This window comes from Misgurnus anguillicaudatus, chromosome 9 (assembly GCF_027580225.2).
Source record: "Misgurnus anguillicaudatus chromosome 9, ASM2758022v2, whole genome shotgun sequence".
In the NCBI taxonomy this organism is placed as follows: domain Eukaryota; kingdom Metazoa; phylum Chordata; class Actinopteri; order Cypriniformes; family Cobitidae; genus Misgurnus; species Misgurnus anguillicaudatus.
This window is the reverse complement of record NC_073345.2, coordinates 7,119,244-7,146,382: the sequence shown is the minus strand read 5'-3', so window position 1 is coordinate 7,146,382 and position 27,139 is coordinate 7,119,244. Positions and strand designations below refer to the sequence as shown.

Sequence of the window (27,139 nt, the reverse complement as noted above, 5' to 3'; positions counted from 1 at the left end):
TGGGTAACCTCTTCACAAGCGAAGTAGTTCCCATGGTGACCGAGCACCTGTGGTTTCCAGATAAATCAGAGAAAAATGGAGTGGGCCGCGGTACGTTTCCTTGATAACACCTGTAAGTGATAAGTTCAAAGAAGCATGCTGGTTCAGCCTCCTGGATGGTTTTGTGAAGTTTTTGTGGGTGTAATTATGGAGTCGTTAACATGAAAAATATCTAGGGAAAAATGAAGTCCTTATGCGAATCACATGGGCTACAGGAAAATATCTTGAGCTGTGCAGGTGTACGCAAAGATTTCTCTTTTCTTCTTCAGGTTGGCAGAAAACAGGTGTGGGAGCTACCTTTTCATCTCGCCGTCTGCCTCAGCCCATCTGTGTTTTCTTTTCTTTCTGTCTCTCACTCGGTTCGCTTACGTTGAGTCTCCCAAAAGCATCTTCATTTCAGCGTTGTGGGATGTGTTACTGCTCTCGACTGCCCATTGTCTGCTCTCTCTGCTATATATGTCGACCTTGGACAACATCAGAGTAAGTGGTGTGGCTGGCTGGCTTGTTTGGGTGAAAACCTTGACACTGTTGCACAACGCATGTACACAAAAAGCGAATTATCAATAATTGAGCTGCATTCTCATCAGATCTTGAAAGTCATTGAATGTTTTAAAATGTGAAACATCAGTAATTGAATGACATAAAATGAAGCCACAGAAAGTACTTTGATTTAGGAGTATTGATTTAGGCACATGTTCCACACACAGTCGCTTTTAAAGAAAACCACCCTCAGTGCCCACACAGAAATGCTTTATTGAGCTTTTTGTTATTTTATCAATAGAGGAAGTGAGACTGACAATAAGAAGGAAATGGGATATCATGATTCATGGCCATAAATGACCTGGCTTCGTACTACACTCCTCTTTATATTTTATACATACACACACAGCCATCCATAGTTTACTTAAACGACAGTGGCCCACCACAGTATAATTTGATCCGCCATAGTTTCAAAACCAAAAATATTTTTACACAAAGATTGCTAAGATTTTGTTTACTCACAGTAGTGGTGTAACAGATCACAGTTCATCCGTGCGGATCGTGTCACGACCCACAGTTCGGCTTGCATGCGATTTGCGTGTTATACGCAAACTTAAATAGGGAAAGTTTATCATTTGCACGTGTTTCAAAGGCTTGCAAATGTTAACATTCAAGTAATTTTAAACAATTTAACCACAATCACAACCACGGTGCTCCAGTCAGACGTGATCATCTATGCCTTTCAAAGACAAAAACTCTTGGGGCTCTATCTTACACCTGGCGCAATGCAGCGCAATGCGCGACGCAAGTGTCTTTCGCTAGTTTCCACCCTAATTTTCACGTTTAGCGCCGTGTTGTTTAAATAGCAAATGCATTTGCGCCCCCTTTTGCGCCCATGGGAGTTCTGGTCTGAAAATGAGGTGTGTTCAGGCGCATTGTTGGCGCGTTGCTATTTTGAGGCAACTAAAATAGACTACGCCATTGACCAACAAAAACCTGCTCTAAAGTCTAAAGTCAATGGCGCAATATATTTTTTGTTATTTAAAGAGCGCATTAGTTATATGCGCCTATAAACGGGAGGACAACGCAGGTTTTCTTATTACAAAGTACATGAATGCGCAGCAGCACAAAAACGCTTTTAAATATGAAAGATTAAAGGATTGAATGTAAAAGATTATTATTGAGTCTCTTAGACATAAATGAGGACTAATTATAAGACGTTAGAAGGCACAAAGAGCTGCTTCACCTGTAGCCTGGTAAGAAAATAAATGCTTTGCTTTAAACAAATGCATCTGTTTTTAAATGTTTTTTTTAAATGCTACCTCACGGATTTATTGTATTTGATGACTCTGTACCTGTGGATATGGTGAGATGAGAAACATTTTTAAGTAATGCTTAAAAAAACTCTTTGCTTAAAAAAAACGCTGTCCAAGTGCTGAAACGAACGTGCGGAAAGACGCTTGTAAATTCTTTATCTCCTGTTTGTTACAAATAAAGTATTTTTAGACCTCAAACCTTATCTTACATACTTGTAAATTATTTTTTGATGATATTGGATAGCCATACATTTAAAGCAATTAAAAGACTGCTTTTTTACTTCCATGACTAAAAGAAAACGGGTTTTAAAGGTTTTAATAAAAAAATTACAATTTCAATACAAGTGAAAAACAATACAATTATTTAACATTAATCTTAAACTGGGGATCTTCTTCCTCCGCTTAGTTTTTCATTTTACAAAGTTCGTAGACATAGCGCCAGCGCAACTTGCTTTTAAAGGGGATGAGAGCTGTGACTCTCATTGGTTTACTGCACGTTACGCCCAAAATACTCCCATTACAATAGGACCAACCCTTTTCGACCATGCGCTCGGCGCACAAACCATTTTTCCCGTCGTTAAATTAGCAAAAGTTGATTCGGACACGCCCATTTAGACGTTGCGCTGTGCGCTTTAGACAATGCGTTTAGATCGTTAAAATAGGGCCCTTGATGTGTAAACTTTAGAAAGAGTTCGCTACTGTCTCTCATACTGTGGTTCATTAAAATACATTTGGCGAATAGAGCAATAAAAACAATGTAATTTTCACTTTATGTGTTTATGCTGCATTTCCTTACCAAAGTGCAATTTGGAATTCGCCCTCCATCTGTGTGTGAGCGCGTGGGTTTAAGTGCACTCAGTAGTGCATACACAGAGACACATACAAACAAAATGATCTTGAAATATACCACTAATAAAAACATTTGTTTATGTCTTAAGTGTATATGTATAGATAAGAGGCCAGTCTGTGCTTCTTAAAGAGACAGTAACCTCAATTAACCTTAATTAAGTCTGTGTCATTAATGTTAATCAAACAACCCAAGACAAAGAGAAAATCACTTCTGTAGCTCTAAAAAAATAATAATTATATTTAATTTATACAATTTGTACTTTTTTATAAATGTTTGTAATTTCTTTATTTGTTCTTATTAGATTTTTCCCACCCATTTTTTTCAGAAAAATGATCGGATCTGTGCCTCAAAAACCGTAATGTGATCCGAACCGTGAGTCTTGTGATCCGTCACACCCCTAACTCACAGTCAGTCAGACCCTATACTTGCGCCATCACATTTTCGGCTACGCACAAACCAGTGTTGCCAACTTAGTGACTTTTAAGGCCCCTTTAGCAAAGCTTTTCTACCAAAAAACACCTAGTGACAAATCTAGCGAAAGCACAAGGTTGCTTTCCCGAGACAAAAATGCCTCTCTCTGTGTCTGCTCAGTTCAATAAGCGGAGCGGCAGAGAGCAGCAGCACTCAACTGACTCCATAGCAGCTGACTCGTGAAAGAATGAGCACAAAACTGTTTCCAAGAACCAGTCACTTATTTGTATATTATTTGCTCATCTGTTTTAAAATTTAAGCAATTTAATTTGACTGTTTGGAGTTATGAACATAAAGTTTTGCCTGTAAATATGCAAATAGTTTGTTACCCAGATGGAGGCTGCATGATACAAAACATAAGGAAGTAAGAAAGTCAAAATCTCAGCATAGCTGCTCATTGCAGTGCCGTACTGTATATGGTGATTCTGTTAGATGATGTTACAGCTATAAATCATGATTTTAGTAGTTCAGTGGATATACCACAAAGCTATGTTACTGAACGTAAACAGCACACCAGCCCATGTCTCTCCACATTTGTTTGCTTCTTACAGTAAATGAAATAATTTGACCCTACAAGACATTATCATTGGCCATAATGTGATATGACACGAGTGTCAAAAATGTGACCCTTTCTCTTTAAACCCCCAAAGGGCAGTTTATTACAGGGGAGAGTCTTTCTATTTTTGGGGAAAGTAGAACAGTTTGGGGGCAAGTCATCTGCTTACACGCCAACTGTCTTCACGTCTAGAGGCGTTAAACACTTTGTGGGTTCTTGTATGTTGGTTGCAGGTCTATTCCGGTCGGCTTAGTTTAGGTGTCACAATCTACTGAATTAATACAAATGGCAACCTTAACCATAATCATTTTTGAGACAACATTTAAATGTATGGGTATGTCTTTTCAAATACGTTACTACATTCAGTGCCCACAAATTCAGCGTGTGCATGTGCATTCAGAGCGTGATGTAGCAGCACATTTAATTGCAGTGTGTGTACGACTTGAAAAAAATCAATGTCATATTTATTTCAAATACTTTGTCATCTTTGTGTCGCAGGTGGGGCACACTCGCAGACGCACAAACGCACACAGAGGACAGCGAGAAGTTATTTAGTGTTTTCTGACGAATACAGCTCGTTCTTAAGAATAATTTCAAATGGACTATTGGATCACCAACTATGAACAATAAACTAGTATAAACATGACAACTTGAAATGGCTGATAGAGGAACTCACTATATTAAAGCAATAAGTCATTAATTATTGCTCTACTGTGTTTTACAAAAGTTTGCATTTGCAGATCTGTATTACAGTGACATGTTTTGTATGCTGCATGGTTAGTAAAGCAGTGTTTCGTCATCTTTTAACTCAGTGCTTCAGTTTTAAAGTGGACATATCATGAAAATCTGACATTTTCCATATTTATGTGCTATAATTGGGTCCCCAGTGCTTCTATCAACCTAGAAAATGTGAGAAAAAGAAAAAACACAGTAACTTAGTTTTGGTAAACCATTCTCTGTAGGCATGTGAACAAATATGTCATTGAAATTTGGCTCCCCTTGTGATGTCAGAAGGGGACCTTATTATAATAATACTGCTGCTTAATTGGCACTATCCAACCACGGCATTGCCATTTAGTGCAAAAAGAGAGAGAGAGAGAGAAAGAGCGAGAGAGAGACAGATCAGTGTTTGCATTTCATCATCTAATTTGCATTTAAAAGGAAACATTTTTGATCACACCTACAAAGTGGCAATTTTAACACACTGTAATAAATTATCTTCATGGGAATTTAAGCTAAAACTTCACAAATGTACTCTGGGGACACATTTTTAAAGGATGCAAAATACAGTTTGTTATCGTAATCTGCAAAATAATGAAATAAAATGAAATAATATATCATAGATATTATCGTCATAATTTTTTTTTGGACAATTTTGTGGTTGTTTTAGAACCGAACATGCATAGAACAGATAAAGGAATAACATTTCGGATGAGAATACAATAAAACTACGAATGAGAAATTGCCGGGGAGAGACACACTTTGATGTTTTTTGGGCTCCATTTGCCACTGCTTTGTCCTCCTCTCACGCTCTTTTAAGCTTGCAATTTCATTGGCTGTTGCTCATTACTGCTTTCTTGTTTGTTTGAGAACACCTGAAGACTGGTCAATCATATCGTAAACAAGTCTTCGACTACTGAGAATATATCTGGCAAGCATATGCACAAAGTCATGGGCTTGTTTTCTGTCTTTATATCAGCCTAAAAACATAAAAGGTGAGAAAAGCTAAGTAATCATACTAAGTAGTGTGCACTAGTCAAGCAAATAAAAATGTCTCAGATGAAATGGTACAAGCTATTAAGTCGTATGGTAATATCACTACTTATCAGTCAATCTGGACTGGTTAATCATAAAAGAGAATCTGCTTGTGAACTGCTGAGTCTGCTATCATATAACATAAAGCAGCACTTACAGTAAAACTTATCTTCTATTATCAGCTTAAGGCTCTTCTATGAAGGCATGAATTACTGCCACAACCAGTCGACTGCAGCTACAGAGATGATATTCTCTACTGATGTCGCAAGCAGAACAAAAGTGGCCTACTTTTTCACCCTCTCCTCCATTTTTACTGTCTTTCTCTAAAGCTTCTTCCCATCTCCAAAAAACATCCTCCCACCATGTCTCGAATCTTAAGAACTCGTCAGCATCGCAAAGGATCAAAGATGGACGAGTTTCAACCAATGAAAGTGTGCCTCTCTACACGACGACGCCTGGCTCATCCAATCAGCTCACAGCCTTGTCCTACGCCTGTCTGAATTACTTGCATAACAAGACACAATTTAATAGTCTCTCCTATCGTTGTCTCAAATATTAACATGGACGTGTTGTTATTTCCCATCGCACACGCTAAGGCACTTCTAATCCATAAGCAGGGATTGCTAAATTTAACAGAAGCCTTTGAAGTTGGTCACAGACACACCATATTGCTCAGACTTCTCCCACGGCAGGTCTCAGCGGTAATGAGTTTATATGTATCGTATCGGCACCCTCGCATGATGAGATTATCGGTGACCCCGCATCTTCGTTTATTTTTATACTCTCTACAAAATGGTTATTCAAAACATATTGTATAAATCACACAAACAGCAGAAACACAGAGAGATACCGGCTTCATGTAAGTTTCTGTGCTGTCATAACTAGTGATGAATTATTGAAATAAGCTGTGCCTAATCTAATGGAGTTCACGATTGTTCAAGCGCTAGAGCTGGGAGGCAGATGTCAGTCAGAGCTGAAATATGTGACAGCCGTGTATGTCAGTGTCCAGAGGCAATGAGAGCGGCCCAGGGGAACAGCTGTCTTCGGTCATTAGTGAGGAGAGGGGTAGAGGTGTCTGAATCTGAATTAGGCTGGACAGAGTGAGGCCGTGACGTTTGACACGAGGCCCAGGCTAACCATCGAGTCCAGTAGCGAGGAGCGCTACACTGAGGCAAACTCAGCAATGCTTTGCATCATCACACCCCGAGGAGAAGAGATGCCGGCTGTTGTTCAGCACAGCTCCCCCTATAGAGTATCAGAGCTGAGAGTGATGCAACTTCTGTACAGCAAGGGAGCTATCACAAACACACGCATGCACACTTGCTTATACATAAAGCGGAAAAACACACACAAAATAACAAAGTCAAATGGCCGATAGATGTTAAAATCCTGACTGTGTACTTTTGAGAAGCTCGTGCATTTATTACAGGTTATTGTATGATGATCAACAGCATGGTGATACAGTAGGACATCCAGTGCACAATTAAGACCGTAAATACGGCACAATATATGCAATTGCTAAGAAAAACCTGCCAAAAAACTCTAGAAAGAAACTGTGTGCTTTGAAACGTAAATGAAAAGGGCTTTATAAATATTAATATTTGGAGGAATGTTTTCTTTTCTGGATGAAGAAAATCTTGTTATGCAAGACGTTTAATTAAAATGATTGTTGGAATCCTGTACATTAGCATGACAATGATAACTGCTACAAAACCAGTACTCTTTATTCTCTATATAAAGCTTTATACATTCAGAGAGAGAGAGAGAGAGAGAGAGAGAGAGAGAGAGAGTGAGAGAGAAAGAAAGCACATTGCTGTAATTAACATAAAGAGCAGACTGAGGATTTAACAGAAAAAGCTAATTCCATATGACCTACTTATTCAAAAAGCACGATTTTTTGACATTCACTGGATATAGCTTTATATAACTGGACCCATCAAACTACTAAATCAAGCAGCAAGTACAAACACAGCTGACACTATTTGCTTTCCAATCATGCTATTCATTAACATTTTTCAGCCGAATAAAAACGTGCACAACAAAGCACAAGAGAAGACTGGCAGACTGACTAAACTTAGTCCAGACTAAACTCCTGTCTATTAGTGATGATGGAGTGGCCCTTTGAGACACAGGCCATTAAGCTGAAGGAGTGTGCACCATTTCTCATGCACTTCCTCTTCGACAAAACCAGCGATGATACTCAAAGTAGAGGCAGGAGTGAGGGAGGCAGGGATGAGTGGAGGATGCGAGGAAAATTATCCCTGGAAGACGGAGTCTGGTGTGATGGGAGAGGGAGTGTTTCCCTGTCTCTAAGCTTGTCATATATGTGCGTTGAAATGTAGGCCAGGGAGGAGAGGAATAGGATGACAAGGGGGCGCAAAGGTAACTGCTCTTCGACTCCTCATAAATCATGAAATATGTTCAGCTATTACAGACAACATAACGCAGTAGCACAATTCCTAAGAAATTGTTGGCTATGGTACGGTTCAACATATATATTCAGATACAAAAATGTAAAAACATGCAAATGCAAATTTTGATTGCAATCAGGATGTCACCAACCAAAACTTTACATAAGGGTGTGTCTCCTGACATAATCAAAACTGGAGTAGGCTATAAATTATCCATGGCGTGTTTCCCAGACTTATCAGGCAGCAATCATTACATGTAACAGATCAACTGTGCATGAATAGAAATACACTGATATTGCAGAAGCAGTGATCATTATTCATTCCTAATGAACATAAACTATACCTTGATTATAATATTTAACATAAATCATGTTTGTGAAGCTAAAAGATTCATACGTGTACAAACGCCCACGCGCAATTTAACATAAGTGATTTATAAAACGTATTACTGCTTCACTCACTAACAAAATTTGTCACTGCTTGACTCTCAGACGTGTTGGTATAATAATGAACCTTATTAAGAAACTTGTTCTCCAATGTTTGTCTTCACATTACGTGACCGTATATAAATATATGTTGAAGTAAATTCATTTAAACTGTCAGTGTCCCCAACAACAATCCAAAACAGATCACCAGACGGCGCGTGCGGACAGCGCATCGGCGGGCGCTCCTCTATTTCTGACTGGACTTACAGTAAGTCTCACCTCAGAAATAACAAAATAACCCTTAAAAAAATCTTTGATAATGTTCAATTTAAGAAACCGACCAAAAGAGAGTATTCTCTCAAATAAGACTCTTACCTTTCCTTTTCTCCATACTGGAAGCACAGCGTCCTCTCACACTCTCACTCAGTCATACTTCCAGCATCACTGCCGTTACGATTAACGTTACAAGTGTTCAACGGCGCGAATTTTAAATCTTTGCGTCCGTTGTATTCGTCAGTCCGGTTGCGTGTCAGGTGTCAGTCGGATGCGCGAGGACAACACGGAGGTCTACGGAGAGGCGCGCGGCAGCGTGCGGTTCACCGAGAGGCGTGAGAAGCGAGTGAGTGAGTGACTGAGCGATAGGTTGGTGAGGTGAGCTCATAGTGTGTAACAGTCACTGAGCTGATTTGAATCAGGGCTCCTCCTGCTCGCCCCTCATGCCAATTCGTCTTTCTCCTCCTGAAAATATATACGCGCCCTAGTGTCGCGGCTCTCGTGGTCTCTGTGACCATCCGAGCCTCAGGAAACCAAAAGTAATTGTATCGGATACGCGGTGTTGTTTTATCGATGTTTTTTTCCACTAACACCGTTTCCAAAGATCGATATTCATTAATCAGATGCTGAAAGGTTCATATTTAATACAGTTGCTGCGTTAAAATCACTTCAAGATTTTGAGGATGTTCATGCCCTGCTGAAATGGTTTCTTTTATCTATTGATACATTTGAATAATTTTCTGTTTTGAGTGTCCTTGATTTAAATCTGTATAATAATCGTATTAACTAATGTGCTTTTACTGGTAGAGCAAATGTTTTTTTCTGTCTTTACTTAAAATATTAAATAGCAGATTAATCCTCATTAAATGAATAAATCGGAACTGACCATAACTTCTGTTGTCACACTATAAAAATATTAAAAATTCCCTTTGATTTCTGAGATGTAACGGGTTCTGTGATTGTGAGGTTTGCACTTTTAACAGATACCGTGACATCATCACTGCATTCAATTTGTGACTCGTGCTTGTAAAATGAGTCGGAATGAGCACATTGCCACATTCTCTGGTAAAAAACTTCAAAACTTGTTGGAATATGACAAAAAAAAAAAAACGACAAAGCTACACACAAACTCAAAAACAATACTATAAGGAAAATATATAAAGAGTTTCCAAATAATGTTTAGAAAATCTTCATATTTTTTAACCAAACTCTTCATATGTTACACTTTTTTCTTTCTTTTATGGTCTGATCGACACAGACAGTTTTAGAATCTACTGTAATGCAAGGATCTAGTATAATGTTACACATCAGATATTTTTCCAGTTAACCAAACATTCACTGAAGACATTACAGATTAAATCTGCATGAATTCTTGTCAAAACAGATATTTTTAAAACTGTAATTCCATGTATGTTAGTATAAATAAGGGTCGAGCGCTTGCGTGTCTGTGTGGAAGCTTTGGATCTGTCAGTTAGCGCTTGTCTTTTTGCTCTTAATAACTTTTTTACATTAGTCGGGTCCCGAACTTTATCTCTCTTAATAACTATTTTACATCAAGCAAGCCTGTACTTTATTTTCTCATTCCTGCATGTTTTAAAACGAAACCAAAATGTCACGTGCATGTGAATGAAAACAGGTCTTTGTATTAGATTAAAGTCCAATTTATAGTCATGCGTAAGGTCTACAGCCCGATTTATAGTAGTGCGTAAGCTCTACGCCGTAGCTACACCATAGGTTATCCATAGTCAGGTAAAAAACTGCATCATAGGTATTTCCGTTTGCGACGATGAAAACAAATATGAGCCAAGTTGAGGAGTGATTTAACTCAAACTGCAACAAAAGTCGCTGTTTATTTACTTCCATCATTGCTGGTCTTCTCAAAACATAGAAAACAAGTTGCTGTTTCTTCTTCGTTTGTGGGTTAACTTGCCAAGCTTCTTCCTCATTGACGGTCGCGCTGCTACTGTGGTTGCACACGTGGATACTGCTACCAGCGGTCTGCGCGTGTGTTTGCACATTGATGCGGACAACGACGCAGAAGTATATATGAAAACCGACGTGTATCCTGCGCTGTCGCGGCTACGCCGTAGAGCATACTCACAACTATGATAAACCCTTAAACATTTAGGAATACATTTATGGTACACCTGTCAGAAAACTTACAAATAAAGATAATTTTAGATGTTTAAAGGTGCAGTGTGTAACTTTTGGAAGGATCTCTTGACAGAAATGCAATATAATATACAAAACTATATTATTAGTGGTGTATAAAAACCTTACATAATGAACCGTTATGTTTTTATTACATTAGAATGAGACCTTTTTATCTACATACATCGAGGGACCCCTTACATAGAAGTTGCCATTTTGTTCTGCCATGTTTCTACAGAAGCCCTTAACGGACAAAGTTGTCTTTGACAATGACATGTTTGTCCTGTGGCAGCTACTGTAGCTTCTCCATGCGTTTCGGTGAACAGTGGACTGAGCAATTCACAATCTCACTGCTAGATGCTGCTGAAATTTACACACTGCACCTTTAATGACTATTTAGAGCTTAATGTACTTTATTTTCATGAAAACCTACATTTTGACCAAAACTGTCATTACTTTCTTTTGCCTCTAGCTCAAAATTACACCATGCACATTCACACTCATTTTGCCCGCACGGGTCACATTTAGCCTATATGTGTGTTTGGCAGATAGTTTTATCTAAAGCGACTTGCAGCCCATTTAATCTGTACCTTTTTTCTACCACATGAGCTACATAAACATACGTGATCCTGTCTCTGAAATCAAGAGTTTGATTTCACTTATTGATTTAAATCTTTGACATGACCTTACTCAGTCAATATTGAAGATACGAAGGTTATATTTTCACACAACCTAACATGATTTTATGTAGAAAACAGTAAAACACACTTTAGCTGGGTTTTCAGACTGGGTTACATTATGAAAATATGATTTTATGTGCGTGTTCGGAATTATTAAGGAGCACAAAACGTTACCCTTGCAACACCTCTAGCACTGCCAGGTGGTGTCACTTGCCTCCAAGACAAATGCGATGGCACACCCTCCCTTTTAGAGACACTGGCTGTGAACACAAGTAGTGATCTCATTAGAGCTTAATTCAGAGACAAACTGTCTCGCCTAAAACTGACGTTCTTTTGGCGTGGGGATCTATTTGCTCTGTAGCGATGCCTTGCCTCGACTGTTTCCAAGAACCTTCGCATTGTGCGGCGAGACACTACAAAGCAGCCGGCTCTTCCCACGCGTGGGCATCCGTCCTCATTACCCCAGCACGGGCCCCGCTGCCAGCACTCACAAAGAAGCCAAGCGCCCAGAGACAGCGCAACTACTGCTGCTTTAGCACTTTGACAAACAGGAGCGAGAGATGGAGGAAGAGAAGAACAATAGAAATAGAGAGAGACTATGAAAAAGTATAAAGAAAAACTGTACAATATGTGCACATATTTAAAAGAGCAAGAAAAGAGGCCAAGCTCAACTCTTTGACAATAAACCCGCTTAAAAATATGATGGGAAACAGACAGACATTGCAATGGCTTGCAGCCCTACTGTTTTCCTCAGAAACGGTTAAACAGCAGGATAAACTCTAAAGCTGTGAATGGTACATTTCTATGTAATGTTTTGGAGGCATTACACTTCCTCAAAGAAACATTCAGCATTTAACACAAGGGAAATCGAGAGCGGCAGATGAATACCGAGCAGCAATACAGCATCAATTGTCCTATACACGACAACTTTGTTCGATGGTGTTGTTCAGTTTATGACTAAATGAGATTTCCTAGTTTTGCTAACAAGGAAAACGGTACTGATGATAGACACGCACTTTAAGAAATAGTGCTTGAAAATACTTAGTTCCCTTGGTGGTCTTGTTTCGCTGAGATACTGTGTGCATCGACATTCAAAGCTCCTGAGTCTCCATTAGGGGTGAGAAAGTCAGCCTCAACTTAGTTCAGAGCCAAACACAAAAAAATCTTCAAATAATCACTAAAATATGTATACTCAAAAACAAATAACATAGTTTCACACTGTGCTATTATATACGACCCAATAAATGAAACAAATAAGCTGTCTGAGCACCAATGTTAAGTGAATACACCCTCACACAAATACACACACCATGTAGAAACAGTCAACATCAGTTTAAAATGACATCACTGTCTACAGACGAATGAATAGATGAACAACTGTCCATCACCCTCATATATTATTGATGTCTGGATGCATTGCTTGTCTCAGTTTAACAACCGCTGTAGACCAGAAGTGCATTCCTGTTGCATTTCAACAATGTTGTTATGTACTGAGCTGCAGCCAATACCAAAACCTCAACTTTTATTACAGAAAATAGGGTAGCAAGAGATATTGAAACAACAGAAATACTGCAATTGTTCATATCACAATGTTTTGCAATAACTGAATGATTTTGATACTTCAAAAAGTATAGACGAAGTTTTACGTATAGAAAAAGTTTTGTTCTGAGCTACAGCCAAGAGCCAAACCTTAACCATTATTAGAGATATCGAAACAAACGAAATACCGCAATTGTTCATATCGCAAAATGTTTTGCAATAACTGAATGATTTTGAGTCTTAAAAAAGTTATGTATAGTAAAAGTTTTGTACTGAACTACAGCCAAAACCAAAACCTCAACCTCTTTTACACAAAATAGGACAGCAAGAGATAGCAAATTATCGAAATACCGCAATTGTTCATACCGCAATGGTTTTCAATAACCAAATTATTTTAATTCTATAAAAATGTTACATATAGTAAAAAGTTTTGTTCTGAGCTACAGCCAAGACCAAAACCAAAAACACAGTAAGAGATATCGAAACTGGTTGACCCCCCCGCAATTGTTTATACCGCAATGTTTTGCAATAACTGAATAATTTTGATACTTCAAAAAGTTACATAAAGTTAAAGTTTTGTACTAAGCTACAGCCAAGACAAAAACATCAAACTCTATTACACAAAATAGTAAAGCAAGAGATATCAAAATGATCGAAATATCGCAAATGTTCATATAGTAATTTTTGCAATAACTGAATGATTTTAATGCTTCAGAAAGTTATGTATAGTGAAAGTTTTGTACTGAGCTACAGCCAAGACCAAAACCTCAACCTCTATTACAGAAAATAGGGCAGCAAGAGATATAAAATGATTGGAATATCGCAACAGTTCATATCGCAATGGGTTCCAATAACCAAATGATTTTAACACACTGAAAAAGTTACGTATAGTCAAAGTTTTGTACTGAGTTACAGCCAAGACCAAAACCTCAACCTCTATTAGAGAAAATAGGGCAGCAAGAGATATCAAAATGATCGAAATACCGCAAATGTTCATATCATAATATTTTGCAATAACTGAATGATTTTAATACTTCAGAAAGTTATGTATAGTCAAAGTAGTTTTAGGTTGATGCAGGTAGAAGAGAGACTGGCGAGTCAAAGAGAGGGATGCTTTCTTTTTCCCGGAAAGAACGTGAAAAATGTATGTTGGTTATATCATTTTAAGTAAAAAATATGAATAATTTAATTAGATTTTACAAACTTCAACAATTATCATATCACATTTTTCTCCAATATCGTGCAGCCCTAACAAAAATGTTCAGCAGATGTTTCACTGAGGCAGATGAATCAAGCTAAACCACTGAATCAAAATGCATCTACAATCCAATGCAACCACAACATTTCAAAATCAACATTATTATTACAGTTATTTGTTCGTTTTGACAACGACGGGTATGACAAAGGATGCTCTCAAAGTCAAACATTCGGTTTGCGACCCGCAAGTCGAGCACGAAAGTCACAGACTGATCTAATGCGGCGTGGGCAGAATCTTCCCGAGCTGAAACGCAGAGAGTGGAACCAGAACATTAAGTACTCTAATGAGCCGCTCAGGTGTTCAGAGAGCTGACCAGAATGCTGAGGAAGATCCGTCTTCATTCTGCCCACGACACATCTTTCTAATAACCTGCTGTCTGTCCGAAGCTCTGAAACCGAGGGGAAGAAACCCATCTTTGACCTCTTAAATGAGAACTCTGATAATGGTCATCAATTAGCTCTCCTCAATTCCTGGCATGCGTCTGGGTAAAGACCAACGAACATAAGGTGTTTCATTATAATAATGCATTAGCTTTTCACAAAAAGTCCCGGCCTCTGATGTCCACGGACGGCTCGCAGTCCATTCGCTGACCTTTTAATGCATTTACTGTAGCATGAAAAATGCCAGATTTTCAGCACAGATCCGATTGGCTGGTTTTACACAACTTCTGGGAGTCGGGGTGCACCGGTCGACCTGGAAACAAAGCTATGTTTATGTGGTATAATGCCAATAGTGAAATGTTGGACTATGCAAGACTAATACATAAGTAATGCTCTTGGTGCTCTGTATGGCTAGAGCAGCCAAAGTTCATCATTTATTTGGACAAAGAAGCTACATCTGATATTGTATCAGATTGGCTTTGAAGAAAGAATCAACACTAATAAAAGTTAAGTCTGGCTGTCCTTCACGTCTCTGTCTGTCATTGCTCCACAGGGACACCAAGCTTTCTCCTTCTTCTGATCATGGCAGTCGGGCTATTGTATGGTGGCAGCATCCTCTCCTCTTCATCTCAGACATTCACATTCCAGAAGCAGTCACTGTCAAAATGGCATCAATACTGCAGAGAAAGGCTTTTGAAAGCACCTCAGCCTCTATTACCTCCTATAATCGAAAGAGACGGAGAAGAAATAAAGAGATGGAGAGAGAAAGTCACCGTGGTGTCACTGGCTCTGGCTTTCCCGAAGGTGCATCAATCTCTTTTCAAATTCCAATCTGCACTTTATTTAGGCCAACTTATTTTCAAGATTTGTTTGTTTCTGTTTGGCTAATATATATGAAGTAATTTCTCCTTTTTGCCCTCCCCTGCCATGTCAAAACTCCCATGCTGGGAACCACTCCCCTATCAAAAAATGGCACGAGAAAGCCTCATTTTTTTCCTAAATGGAATCTTTCCACACTGCTGGGCGTCAGATAAACAGATCCAATTTGGCCTCTTGCTAGTCGTCCCATAATGAAGTCAAAATGCAATTATCAGTAATGTTTTAGAAAGAAGCAGATATGGAGGAATGCGGTGCCACACACACGCACACCCAGGCTCTTCTGTTTGGCCTGATCGCTAGTGCTGATATGCCTACTGATGATATAAACAAATAGAGGAAAACACAATAGACCAATACCTTGTGTTCCACAGGAGACATTTTCGAGCAACATCATACAGTTTTTCATTCAGAGCAGCAAGATTTGCCGCGTGTAACAGTTCTTTTGTGATGACAGTGAGCGGAAAGCAATTACGCCAGCGTTGTTTGAGTAAACCACACGCCTGCACTGAATTTGCAAACTGCCAGGTGCTATAGACTTGTGCAAGTCTTTGTGCCATTCAAGCTAATAAAACGCAGTTGTTACTCTCTACGCACCCATTTCTCTTTTGTTTTCGCTGAATGCAAATAGATCTCTCATTCCTGTTTTTTTTTTACAATTAAACTGCGTTCCGCAAGGTTCCAGAGCAGCGATGAAAGCTCAAATTTTTAAAAATAGCACTTGGGACACGTTGTGGTTATGACGAATGCTTATATGTTACTCCGTGCAACAAAGGTGAGCATTGTGAAGGAAACCTTGAATTAAATGTAGACCGCAAAATAGCATTTATGATACTTCTTTGAGCTTTTCAATTCGTCTGTTCAACAATGCTCATACATCCTTTGAAAACCTTTAAATCTTCAAAACCTTTATTTACAAGCCTAAGGTGCACATGCTTGAAACCATTCAACTTGAAAGCGTTTGAAAGCGGTGGCAAAGTATAACTGAAGATGCCGTTCATTCCTCGTCCACTCGTCCTCGGGGAAAGAGAACATTGAGTCAAAGAGACACTTTTCTATTTCTCCTATGTTGTTTGCCCCTGGAGCCCTCGATTCAGTCCAGATTTCTGCTCATAAAGCGGATGTCCCCGCTCATTAAATTTCACTTGGGCCTGGACGGAGACACCAAGTCATGTCTCCCACCTGAAAATAAAAGGGAAGGGGGGGGGGTTGGGGGGGTGAAGGCCCCAGCGGGAAAAGCTTCCCCGAGCCATGCTGCCTCTGCGGCTCGGTCTCCTGGCTTATTAAAGGTGAGAGAGACAGAGCGATGGAGGCAATGAGACTGGATGGAGAAATGCTGGACAGAACAAACCAACAAAAAAGCCCCAGAGATAAAAAGGGCAAGTGTGTGAGCGAACCGCTGAGAATTAAGTCTGTAGATGTGTGTGTGCAGTGCCTTCTGGGCTGTAGAGGAGATTAAAGAACAGAGGGTAGTTTTTGTAGAGGTAATGTGAAGGGGGTACAGTGGGGACCTTAAATACTTACTGTATACCATTTTTACCAGCCTAGCAAATGGCAGGAGAGGTAGCAGAAATATACATGTATACATATACCAAAATCCACCTGAATCATCTTTTTAAATATAGGTATCTTTCCATTTGCGCTACAATTGCAGTTGTCTATTTACACAAGAGGAAATAGATTCTGCTGTCTTGAGCAACGCGGAGCCCATATTTCTAGGCAATTCTCGAGGACAGGATTATAAAGTTTTTTAAGGGACTGTGTATTTGTATAGCAAAATGACATTTTGAATAAATTATGCTTCCGATTATACTTTAGCCCAATCTGTACACCCAAAATAACTTTAAAAAGTGTCCAGTATTGGGTCGTCTAGACCATGGGGTTTTCCAAATGTGGATCAGGACCCTAGGGTGTTGCACTGTGGGATCAGGTGGGTCACTTATGGCGCTTTTCCATTGCATAGTACCCCACAGTTTGGGTCGGGTCAGCTTATGCTGGGTACACACCAAAAGATAATCAGGATGATTTTGGGCCGATTTCCACCCTTCCGACAATCCTAGCTATGTCCCGATTCTCTTGATGGTTCTACAAATTATTTTATCAAATTTTCCCTTTGTGTGATATAGAGAGTGTTCAAACCTGATCAGAAGAACATCGGAGCCACCCCGATTGCGAATCGTAAATATTAAACATGTTTAATATTCACAATCAGAAATCCTGATGTGTGGGGGGAACCTCAAGGACAAGCGCGTGCACGCTCTTGAGATTATCACGTGAAGCGAAACAATATCCAATCAGAAAGCAAGATTATGGAAGACGAAACCTTAGCAACTACAGTCATGGCACAGCAGGCACAGTCCAAAGTGAGATAGACATCAGCGATGTTCAAAAGCACATTTTATGTCATTTTTATACCCGTTGTTCGCCATGTTTGTTTACTGTAAAGTCACGTTTGGCCGCGAGAGACATCGCAAGATCTCTGTGAGATTTCCTGCGTTCACAGTCGAGACTGGTGTGCTGTCTTTGACACATCATGGCACACCACACACTATAGGAGCTAAATGGTTACATCTAGGATTCTTTATCCTCATGTTTGTGGTCTGTCACATTTTGAAAATCTTATACGATGTAAAAAATATTTTGGTGTGAACCCACTTTTACTTTTGGGGGCTTTTCCACTGGGTGCAGTACGTAGTAACTGATACTTTTACCACCTCGGTTGGGTCTCCAAGTAAGCCGAGCTGATACCAAAACGTGACGCGAAAACACTGTAGATCACTGATAGGTCTGAGAGAAACGTCACTACCAGCGTCATGTCACGACACGGAGGTGAAGTGAGGACACAAATGCTGAGCTCGGAAAATAAATAACATTTAATGATAAAACTGGAAATCATAACACGAGGAGTACAGGTAACAAAACACAGGAACATCCAAAACAGGGAACAGACATGGTTGCAATGACAATCTACCGGCGACAAGTGTGAAACAGACAACAGTATAAATACACAAAGACTAAACAAGGAACAGTTGAGATGAGCAATCAGTCTGTGAATAGTCCAGATGACGTAAGCGGAGACATACAAAACATGACACGGACTAGCCGTGACACGTCATCGCTAATGTAAAAGATTAGCTTTACCTTCATGCTAGCTTGTGCTGTCTCGAGTAAACCTGTTGTCATCTGTGCTTTACTGTAAGGTCCTTAACTCCCTTTTAGCGATGAAAAACATCCACAGGTTGAGAATCAGTAACACCATTACAGTTTTTTTCCAGACTTGCAGTTTGTGGCACATTTGCTACGCGCAAGTCTGCATATATTCTTAAATGCAACTTAAATGGGGCTCAGCGAAGCGCGTCGACTGACGCCACGGGTGTTTGTACAGAAACTGTCACGTGAGACAGAGGTTGTGATAAACCCGATGTGCAAACATCTATTTGTGGTGGTCAATTTTAATTTTGTGACGGACTGAGAAATAAATGAATGTATGGGGATGTATGAGCATTCCAACAACGTTCTCACTTGTATGATGTCACAACAGTAGGCAGCACAAATATAATGACACGTATATAATCCCTCCCACTCCAGAGTGTTACTTAACTCGATGGAAAAGCGAACCAAGCCAAAGTGAAATGAGCTGACCTGACCTGACCCATGGGGTACTATGCAAGGGAAAAGTGCCATTAAAGTCACTTGGTTGTTGTAGTGAATGACACAGAAGCATGGCAATTAATGACAATGGTTTTGATATTAGATATTTTTGGATTGCCATTGCCATTTTTGCCTTTAATTAACAGTGAGTTTAGAGGCCAGAAAAGTACAGGGGTATGGGATCACCAAATGTCCACGAACCGGGAATCGAACTTGGGTCGCCGAAAGTGCAAAAGCACCATATATTGGAGTGCTGTTACTAACTTCTTTTGGTATTTCTAAATGTATTTTTCTGCATATTTCTATAAAAAAATTTGGTGGGTACCTAAGTGGGTCAGGAATGAAAAATCTTGGGACACACTGGTCCGGACTGATCTTTTTGCATATGTATAAAGAAATATGCTCAATGTTAATTCCATAACTTTATTAACATTATTAAATTAAAGAGCACCTAATTACAAAACAGACCAGCAATATCTCTTATTCTCAGCAACTGAGGGTTACCCAGTCCCTGTGTAACATAAAAAGGCTGTAGGTCATTAGTCTGATGTAATCTAATGCCTCCCATTGAGATTTACTCTCAATTAGACCATTAATTGGGCAGCGAGTCAGCTCACCTTTCCAAGTTGAAAAGAAAAATGACTAACAAACAAACAAAGAAATGCTGATGGCGATCCTTTGACTTCTCCCTAATTAATTACAGTGGTACCTGGGGAACACAACGTCGCACACCAACATTCATTTCTCCTCGTCGTATAGGTTATGCATTATTGAATATGATATCATTTGTCATGTGGTTCATGCTATGTGACAAACTCGGTTGATATGGATGTCCATGCAACAATTTTAAAAAGCACCAGTGGACATATACAGTAACACATCTGCCTGTCATTTACCAGAACCCATCCAAGGATCTCGATCATGGCCTGAACTTGATGCCAGGTGTGTTTGACTAAACTCTGCTGGAAATTAGATCTTCGAGACCAAGATTGAGCATCCCAGGTAAATGGAAAATCACAGAGCTGCTTTAGTAATGGATGGTAATGCTACATGGTGTCACAGTGATCCTAATTCTGTTGGTACACACCCTGAGAACTATAGGGGCTCGGCCCAGATCTGCGAAACAATCAGGAGTGCTCTGAGATGCATGGTGAAGGGAATCTGATTAGGCTCACTCAAGAGCCTGGTCCTGCTTCACCATTATCCCATTACTGAACTGTGTCCTCTCTCTGCTGCAATTAAGACAAACCTTCAGAGACATAAGAGATCCATCACTTTACAGCAAATGCCATCCATCAAACATTAAGCTTTATATCAAGGGAGAGAGCGGTTGAGGCTCTTTATCGGTACGTCCATCCACCCAGATTGGTGGGCGCAAAGCCGGAATGTGACTGTGAGGAATGAAATCACGGCTGTGAAGCTCCGGACATCTCTGTGGAGAATCCAGCAGGCCGACGCGTCCTATACGGCCCTTCGGGGGGTCGAGTGGATGGTTTGATGAGATAGAGTCTGATGTGTCCTTGCCAGCTGTGTAAGATTAAATAAAACCTGCAGACACACCACTGTAGGTGGTATGTGTATGTGTGAGAAGGAGAGGAATGGATGAAGTTGGGGCGTGAAAGTTTCCTTGTCCAAAACAAGCACGTTAATATGAGGACAACTTTAACGGGCCTGGCACCTGGAAGGCAGCATAATGGATGCTGCAGATGAAGGGACGATCATTTAAAATGCTCCCGGTACATGAGTGGAGGATGTTAATGAAGGTTGTGAAAGGTCCTGTTAGTGGGTAACGAAGCATGGCACTAATGTCACTCTTTAAAATAAGATAAGACAGAGGGGAGACACGTAAAGGCACTTGAATTCAAGCGTGATATATGCTGCTTTATTTTTCTGTATGGCTGAGTCTAGTTGCTAGTCGGGTGTGAAATTTGCTAGTTAAATTATAGTTTTATAATAAAAAAATGTATACTGTGCTTATAGTCATTAAGACACAAAGATCAACACAATCTCATGGCAATTCATACAATACGTGTTATATGAGGTGGCCAATTCGTATTTATATGCATGACCACATTTGTGCATGTTTGTATGATTTACTTTCCCCCGTGACCTTGGGATTAGGGGTGGGGTTTAATTATTGCTTTTTATAATAATCATACTCATTTGTACGATTCACTTCATATGAATTAGCCAACTTGTAAAATACGTGCGAATTCCTGTTGGATCGCGCTGACTAAGATTAGTATTTTAACGTTTTTTTGGTGTCTTGATAATCTGTCTCAAGATACATTCAGTGTCAATTCTGATGTAACAGGTAGGAAGGGAGACCTTTGCCTCTTTATAATTTAATAGTAATGGATAGTGACACAATAAAGTGCTGCAGGGATGATATATTTTTGTACGCAAAATTCGAAAGCGAGTTGGCATTTTAGCACTTTTGGTTCCATCGTCTCAAAGGCTTTTGGTTAAACACCACAAATAAGATCTTGGGTTAACACAAGCCCAAGACATTTTCACATATTATTCTACAACATAAAACAATACCCTCAATCGTGACTTTTACATATCTTTAAATGCAAGGTTGCTAACAAGTGGCACTACAGACATTGTTTGGATGTCATCATGCATGAAGATGAACAACACAACATGGACACAATTCCCAACAACAATTCATACTGTACATGGATTATTTTCTTAACAGGGAACATGTTTTTAAATGTTTTAAATAAAGTCTGAAAGTTGTCAGAAGCTTGGTGGTGATGACATTGAATCCAATTGATGATGTAGTAACCTAAGCTTAGCTTTTTATTGCTAGTTAACACATAAATTGTCTTAATCTGTAAACAAGATAACTTTATCAAGGGCCCCAGACTGCGAAAATAGTCGCCTTTTGCGAGTATTTTTCCTGCCTATGCGACTAGTTTTCATTAAAGGTCGCACTGGCGCGACTGCGAAATTTAAATATAATTATATTAATAGAATTACGTCTATCATCATCTCAGGTGCATATCACCACTTTAAATCCGTCTCTTTTGTCCACTTTCGACCGCTTCTTTCCTGATTACTTTGAGGGGATGGTCTGTGGAGACTGTGTTATATTGTGTAGTAAGACTGACAGAAAATTAAAAGTTGCGATTTTCTTTATGTCCGTGGTTGATTTTTGCAGCAGGCGTAGTGATATTACGCAGCGCCTGAAAATAGTCCCCTGCTTTTGAAAGTAACCAAGGGGATTATTTTCGGGCAGTGCGTAATATCATTGCGCCTACTGCAGCCATGTTACAACAGCAAAGTCCTTGATCATTATTACGCCAGAATGAGAGTATAGTTCCTAGACATATCTGCCTAGAAAATCGCAACTTTTAATTTTCCATCGGTCTTAGTACACAATGTAACTACAGAAGAGTCAAATTTTAAATAGGAAAAATATTGAAACTCTTTGGTTATTTTTTTTAGCGCAATGCTAATGGTCTAATTAGATTCAATGGATTGTGCTAAGCTATGCAAAAAGTGGTAGCACCAAACCCGGACAGCTCCTTAATGGATTTCAAAATCAAATGTTTAACTCTATGGGAGCTGGAAAATGAGCATATTTTCAAAAAAAGTGGAGTGTCCCTTGGACAGTAAAAACCTCCCCTACCTGCAGATAAGTCCCTGTTGTTGTCACACACAATCCTGTCATACAGAGTAAATCTAGGGAATATGAGGAGCCCTTTTACACAAACAAAGCAAATCTAAATCTACCTGTGTCGCCGTCAGTGTCGCTCTAGTTCTGCGACATATCTCCTTCCTACTGTGTTTCTCCTCTCAGCATGGAGGAGGGTACAGAAGAATAAGAGAGAGCGTGTTAAAGAGGAAAAGGGAAATGCATTTGCAAAACAACGGGAAACAAAACTAATACATCTGAAGGAAAATAGAAGGTTATTGAGTTTAACGGTCTCGTGAATGAAATTGCTTTTTGAAGACGAGGTAAAATAGACACTTTGTGACAATAATTAAAAGATTTCAAGTAAAACACCCTATTGACAGAAACAGAAGATAAAGTAATGGTTTTAGAGAAGAGCTCATTCAAAGAAACGAATCACAGAAAATGTAAGCACTTTGTTAACAGGTTAATTAGCTCATGCAAGCTTAACCAGCCACATCTATAACATAACTGTTATATTACAAGTTATATTTGCACAGACAATAAAGCAAATTCACATCTGAACTAAATGGTGCTTATCAGAATTCTAATTCATATTGTGAATGCCATAAATGTATTACTGTAACACACTACAAGTAATGCAATATTAAACAGTCTCTGAACCATGGAAAATGAATAGCAGTTTCTAAAGCATAATGTATTTATAACACAGTGGGGCGGTTTCCGGACAGGGTTTAGGTTAATCCAGGACTAGGCCTTATTTATATTAGGTCATTTAAGAAGTTTTTACAAACATACCTTACAAAAACACTACAGGTGTGCATCTTAAGACAAAACAATGTCAATGAAATATGTTGAAATTAAACAGGAAAAGATGTTTTTAAATTAAAGCAGCTCAAAGATGCGTTTTAGTCTGGGACTAGAGAAACCACCCCAGTATGTTATATAAAGTAGCTAAATTATTGATTGATTCAGGAGCTCATTTAAAAAAAATGTTTATAAAATTTGCATGGTTTAAAGTTTAAATTGGTTACAGATTAAATGTATGTATATTTGTGATTCAGTCTGTGAAAACCCAGCTAAAGTCATATTTTGTGTGATTTACTGTTAAATCATCCTACATAATATAATATAATTTCCTACAAAAATATAACATTGATATCTTTGACTATGTAATGGAGCATACACAGCAGAAACGAATTTAACTATTTACTATTATTTAACTATTATTGAATAGATTACATACCAAGTCAATGCAAAGATGCAAATAGATCGGACCGATGCAAACACACGCTATTCACTTCAAATGCGTCTTCTCCGTTGAAAACATTGAACTTAAGCGGAAAATTCGCATGACATGAAGTTAAATCCTGTGAGTAATCTAGAGCGGAAAATGTGATGCTCGTGTTTTGAGTATACACAGCATAAGATGTCCAAGATTGAAATCAATGAGAAATCAAACTTTGATGCTCCAAACCTCATCATCAGATTATGATATTTTAAGATGGTTTTTAGGGTCAGGTTTTTGTTTATCAAAATGTTAATATGTTAATATACAGTATATCGTCGCTGTCCGATGAAAACCACGTATGTCCATTTTGCAGATTTTTAGATTTTTCGGCGGATTGAATGTCCAGGTTTATTTCCGTATACAGTATGCGTCACATACCTAAATGGCCAATGAAAAGTTGTGAAATCATGTCATCTGATTTTCACGTATATCCATTTGTTGTCAAAGCTGTCAATCACGCCGCATATCTCCCGCCTGTGAAGCGTCTCACCGGTCTCGTAAAGTTTCATCGAAGTTCAGCACTGGATATAGCTGAATAAACATAGCCTGGTGAGACAATGACTTTCCTTCATCGAGGTAAACGTTCCCCCTGACGCCAGGCGTACGTCTAGGAGTGACTAAATTACGGTAGGACTGTGCAAACAAAGTATCTGTCTAGCATAGGTGTTATTTACACTGGGGACGCTGGGGACATCCCACCACTTTTTGAAGGCGTTTGGTTAAAATGTTCTGAAAAATCAAGCGATGCTTAAGACTGGTTTTGTAATCCAGGGTCACATATGTTGCGTTGTATGCTTATGGTGTGTTTTCTTGTACATATGTAATGAAATTCATTGCAATCATTGACTAAACGCGCTGCTGTTTTCTACAGTATGGTGCTTTGGCATTGTTTGATTGAGCTGGTGTTGCAGGGACTGTTGCATGTGTGCAGTCGACATTGTTGAGGGTTTTATGATGAGTATTTTCTTGTTGTTGACTGGCCAACGCTATATGCCCATTTTTGATGCGCCGTTATTCAATATTTTCCCCGTCCTGCAGTAATGTTTTTTATCTGATCTTTTGTCCCCACCACTTTTCAACACAAACTGACGCCCCTGCTGTCTAGCATTACCATGTCAGTGTGTTGATTCATTGTCCCTTCATAGCTTGCAAGAGACATTTAATACATTTATAATTAAAATTAAATAAAGTAAGCGTATTTAACTAAGACGTATAGGCTATTTAATAAACTGAGCGCCGATATATATATTATATTTTATCAACTAATTGATATGCCATTTTACTATATACATAAGACATGGCAAACACTATGGGCCCTATTTTAGTGCATAGTCAAAAGCACATGGCGCACAATCTTAAAGAGCGTGTCCAAATCCACTTTTGCTAATTTAACAATAGGAAAAATGGTTTTGTGCATAGTGCACAGTCTAAAAGGGTTGTTCCTATATTCATAATGAGTAATGGGTGTGTTCTGGGAGTGCAATAAACCAATGAGAGTCTCATTCCCTTTAAAAGCCAGTTTCGCTCACACCATGCCGATTCCAATATATATATGGCTGAATTTGTAAACTGAAAACCTGCTGTGTTTATAGACCGTTTCATTGGACGCACGTTTGGTGACGTCAGACATGTCTGGTCCAAACTTTACTTCCGGTTTCTGTTTTTTAAATGGTCTAACTAGTTGCTGAAACTGAACTCGTAAACAAATATCTTGTCGAAAAAAACAAATGTTTTGGTTTCCCATGTAATGTTTATTTTGCTTATTATATAAATAAACTACTTTAAACTGATTTTGTTGTTATTTCGTCTTAGCAGAGTTTACCGGAAGTTACGTGTTTCCATAAAAGCCGCTTGTTTATGTTGATACTGCTGAAACCGTCTATAGGGTGACTTTGAATTAGGGCTGCACAATTTTTCAAAAAAACTAATTGTGGTTAAAATTACGGGTGAAACAATTACATAATCACCAAAAGCCAACTTACAGCTCTCCATTTGTGCTAATTTCTGTGCGATTTAGCAGTAGGTGAATCAGAGATTTTAAAACTGATAAGCTGACGTGTCTTCATCCATCATTTTCACTTTAGCCATTACTTTTTTTTTTACTTTTTTTCCATAATTATTTGTTATTTACATTATATTATTTAGTTTTGAATGTTTAGAATTTACCATGCAGCATCTTAACCGAAACTTATAAAACAGTTTCAAACGTCAATGTAAAATTTATAAATCGACAATAATAATGATCAATTATGTTTTTTTTGTCATAATCGTGCAGCCCTACTATGAATGCTTGTATTTTAATACAAGCATGAAAGAACCGGCAGAACAGTGAACCTGATGATAGAAAGGATGGCTGAAACACACACAATTGCTTACTTGTGAAACTCAAAAGCAAAGCTCCTGAAATAAAACCCCACTTTAATGAGAGAGGTGACCTATTGATTGTCTGAAAGGGAGGTGAGGAGGATGACAGAGAGCTGGAAGAAGATGAGAGTCACTTTTGTGAGACAGATAGAGGAAAGAGACTGTGAAACCATAACAAAAGCCTGATCCCGTTCAAATGAGAGCAGTCAGAAATAATCCCAAAGAGAGAGCTTCTGATTTATGATCTGACAACATCCGCCTGGAACGTTTCTCCCTTACACACGGTGCCCCCGGTCACCATTTACAGGCAATTCTTACAAAAAAAAATACAACAGAGAGGAGAAAGACAGCTAGTGCACATTAATTACCGGCTACAGTGGGATAAATGCTAAAAGGATAGAGGGATTAAACAGCAGATTCGGTAACACTTTATTTTACGACCCGCAAAGTACCGCGTAATTAAACCGAATTTACAGCGTACCTATTTGTAACAACAGAGTACCTCTACAGTACGTACTTGTAGTTATAAGGGAACAATATTTTAAGTTTGGGGTAATAAGGGGGTAAGAATATATGGAATAATATTCTCTAAGTATGTCATAACTACAGAGTACCTATTGTAATATTACGTGGTATGTATGACTTACGTAGATGGGTAATATGTTTTTTTTTTCATATTTGCCACTTACCTGATGAGGTTTATTGTATAGCCTACAGTTGATGTCTACAA

General features: G+C 38.9%; 1 protein-coding gene across 6 annotated transcripts in view; it reads right to left on the bottom strand.

Moving 5' to 3' along the window:
* tenm2b (teneurin transmembrane protein 2b) overlaps positions 1-27,139 on the bottom strand; it is a 368,733-nt gene that overhangs the window by 126,399 nt on the left and 215,195 nt on the right. The window contains exon 1 of one of the 6 annotated variants that reach the window (XM_055181250.2): positions 8,679-9,031. The exons of 4 other annotated variants lie outside the window; for them this stretch is intronic. In XM_055181250.2, the coding sequence (XP_055037225.1) occupies positions 8,679-8,694 (16 nt within the window). In that variant the 5' untranslated portion in view covers positions 8,695-9,031. Of the gene's footprint in view, positions 1-8,678; positions 9,032-27,139 lie in introns of those variants that run through there. One more of the 6 variants, XM_055181252.2, reaches the window with a different exon arrangement.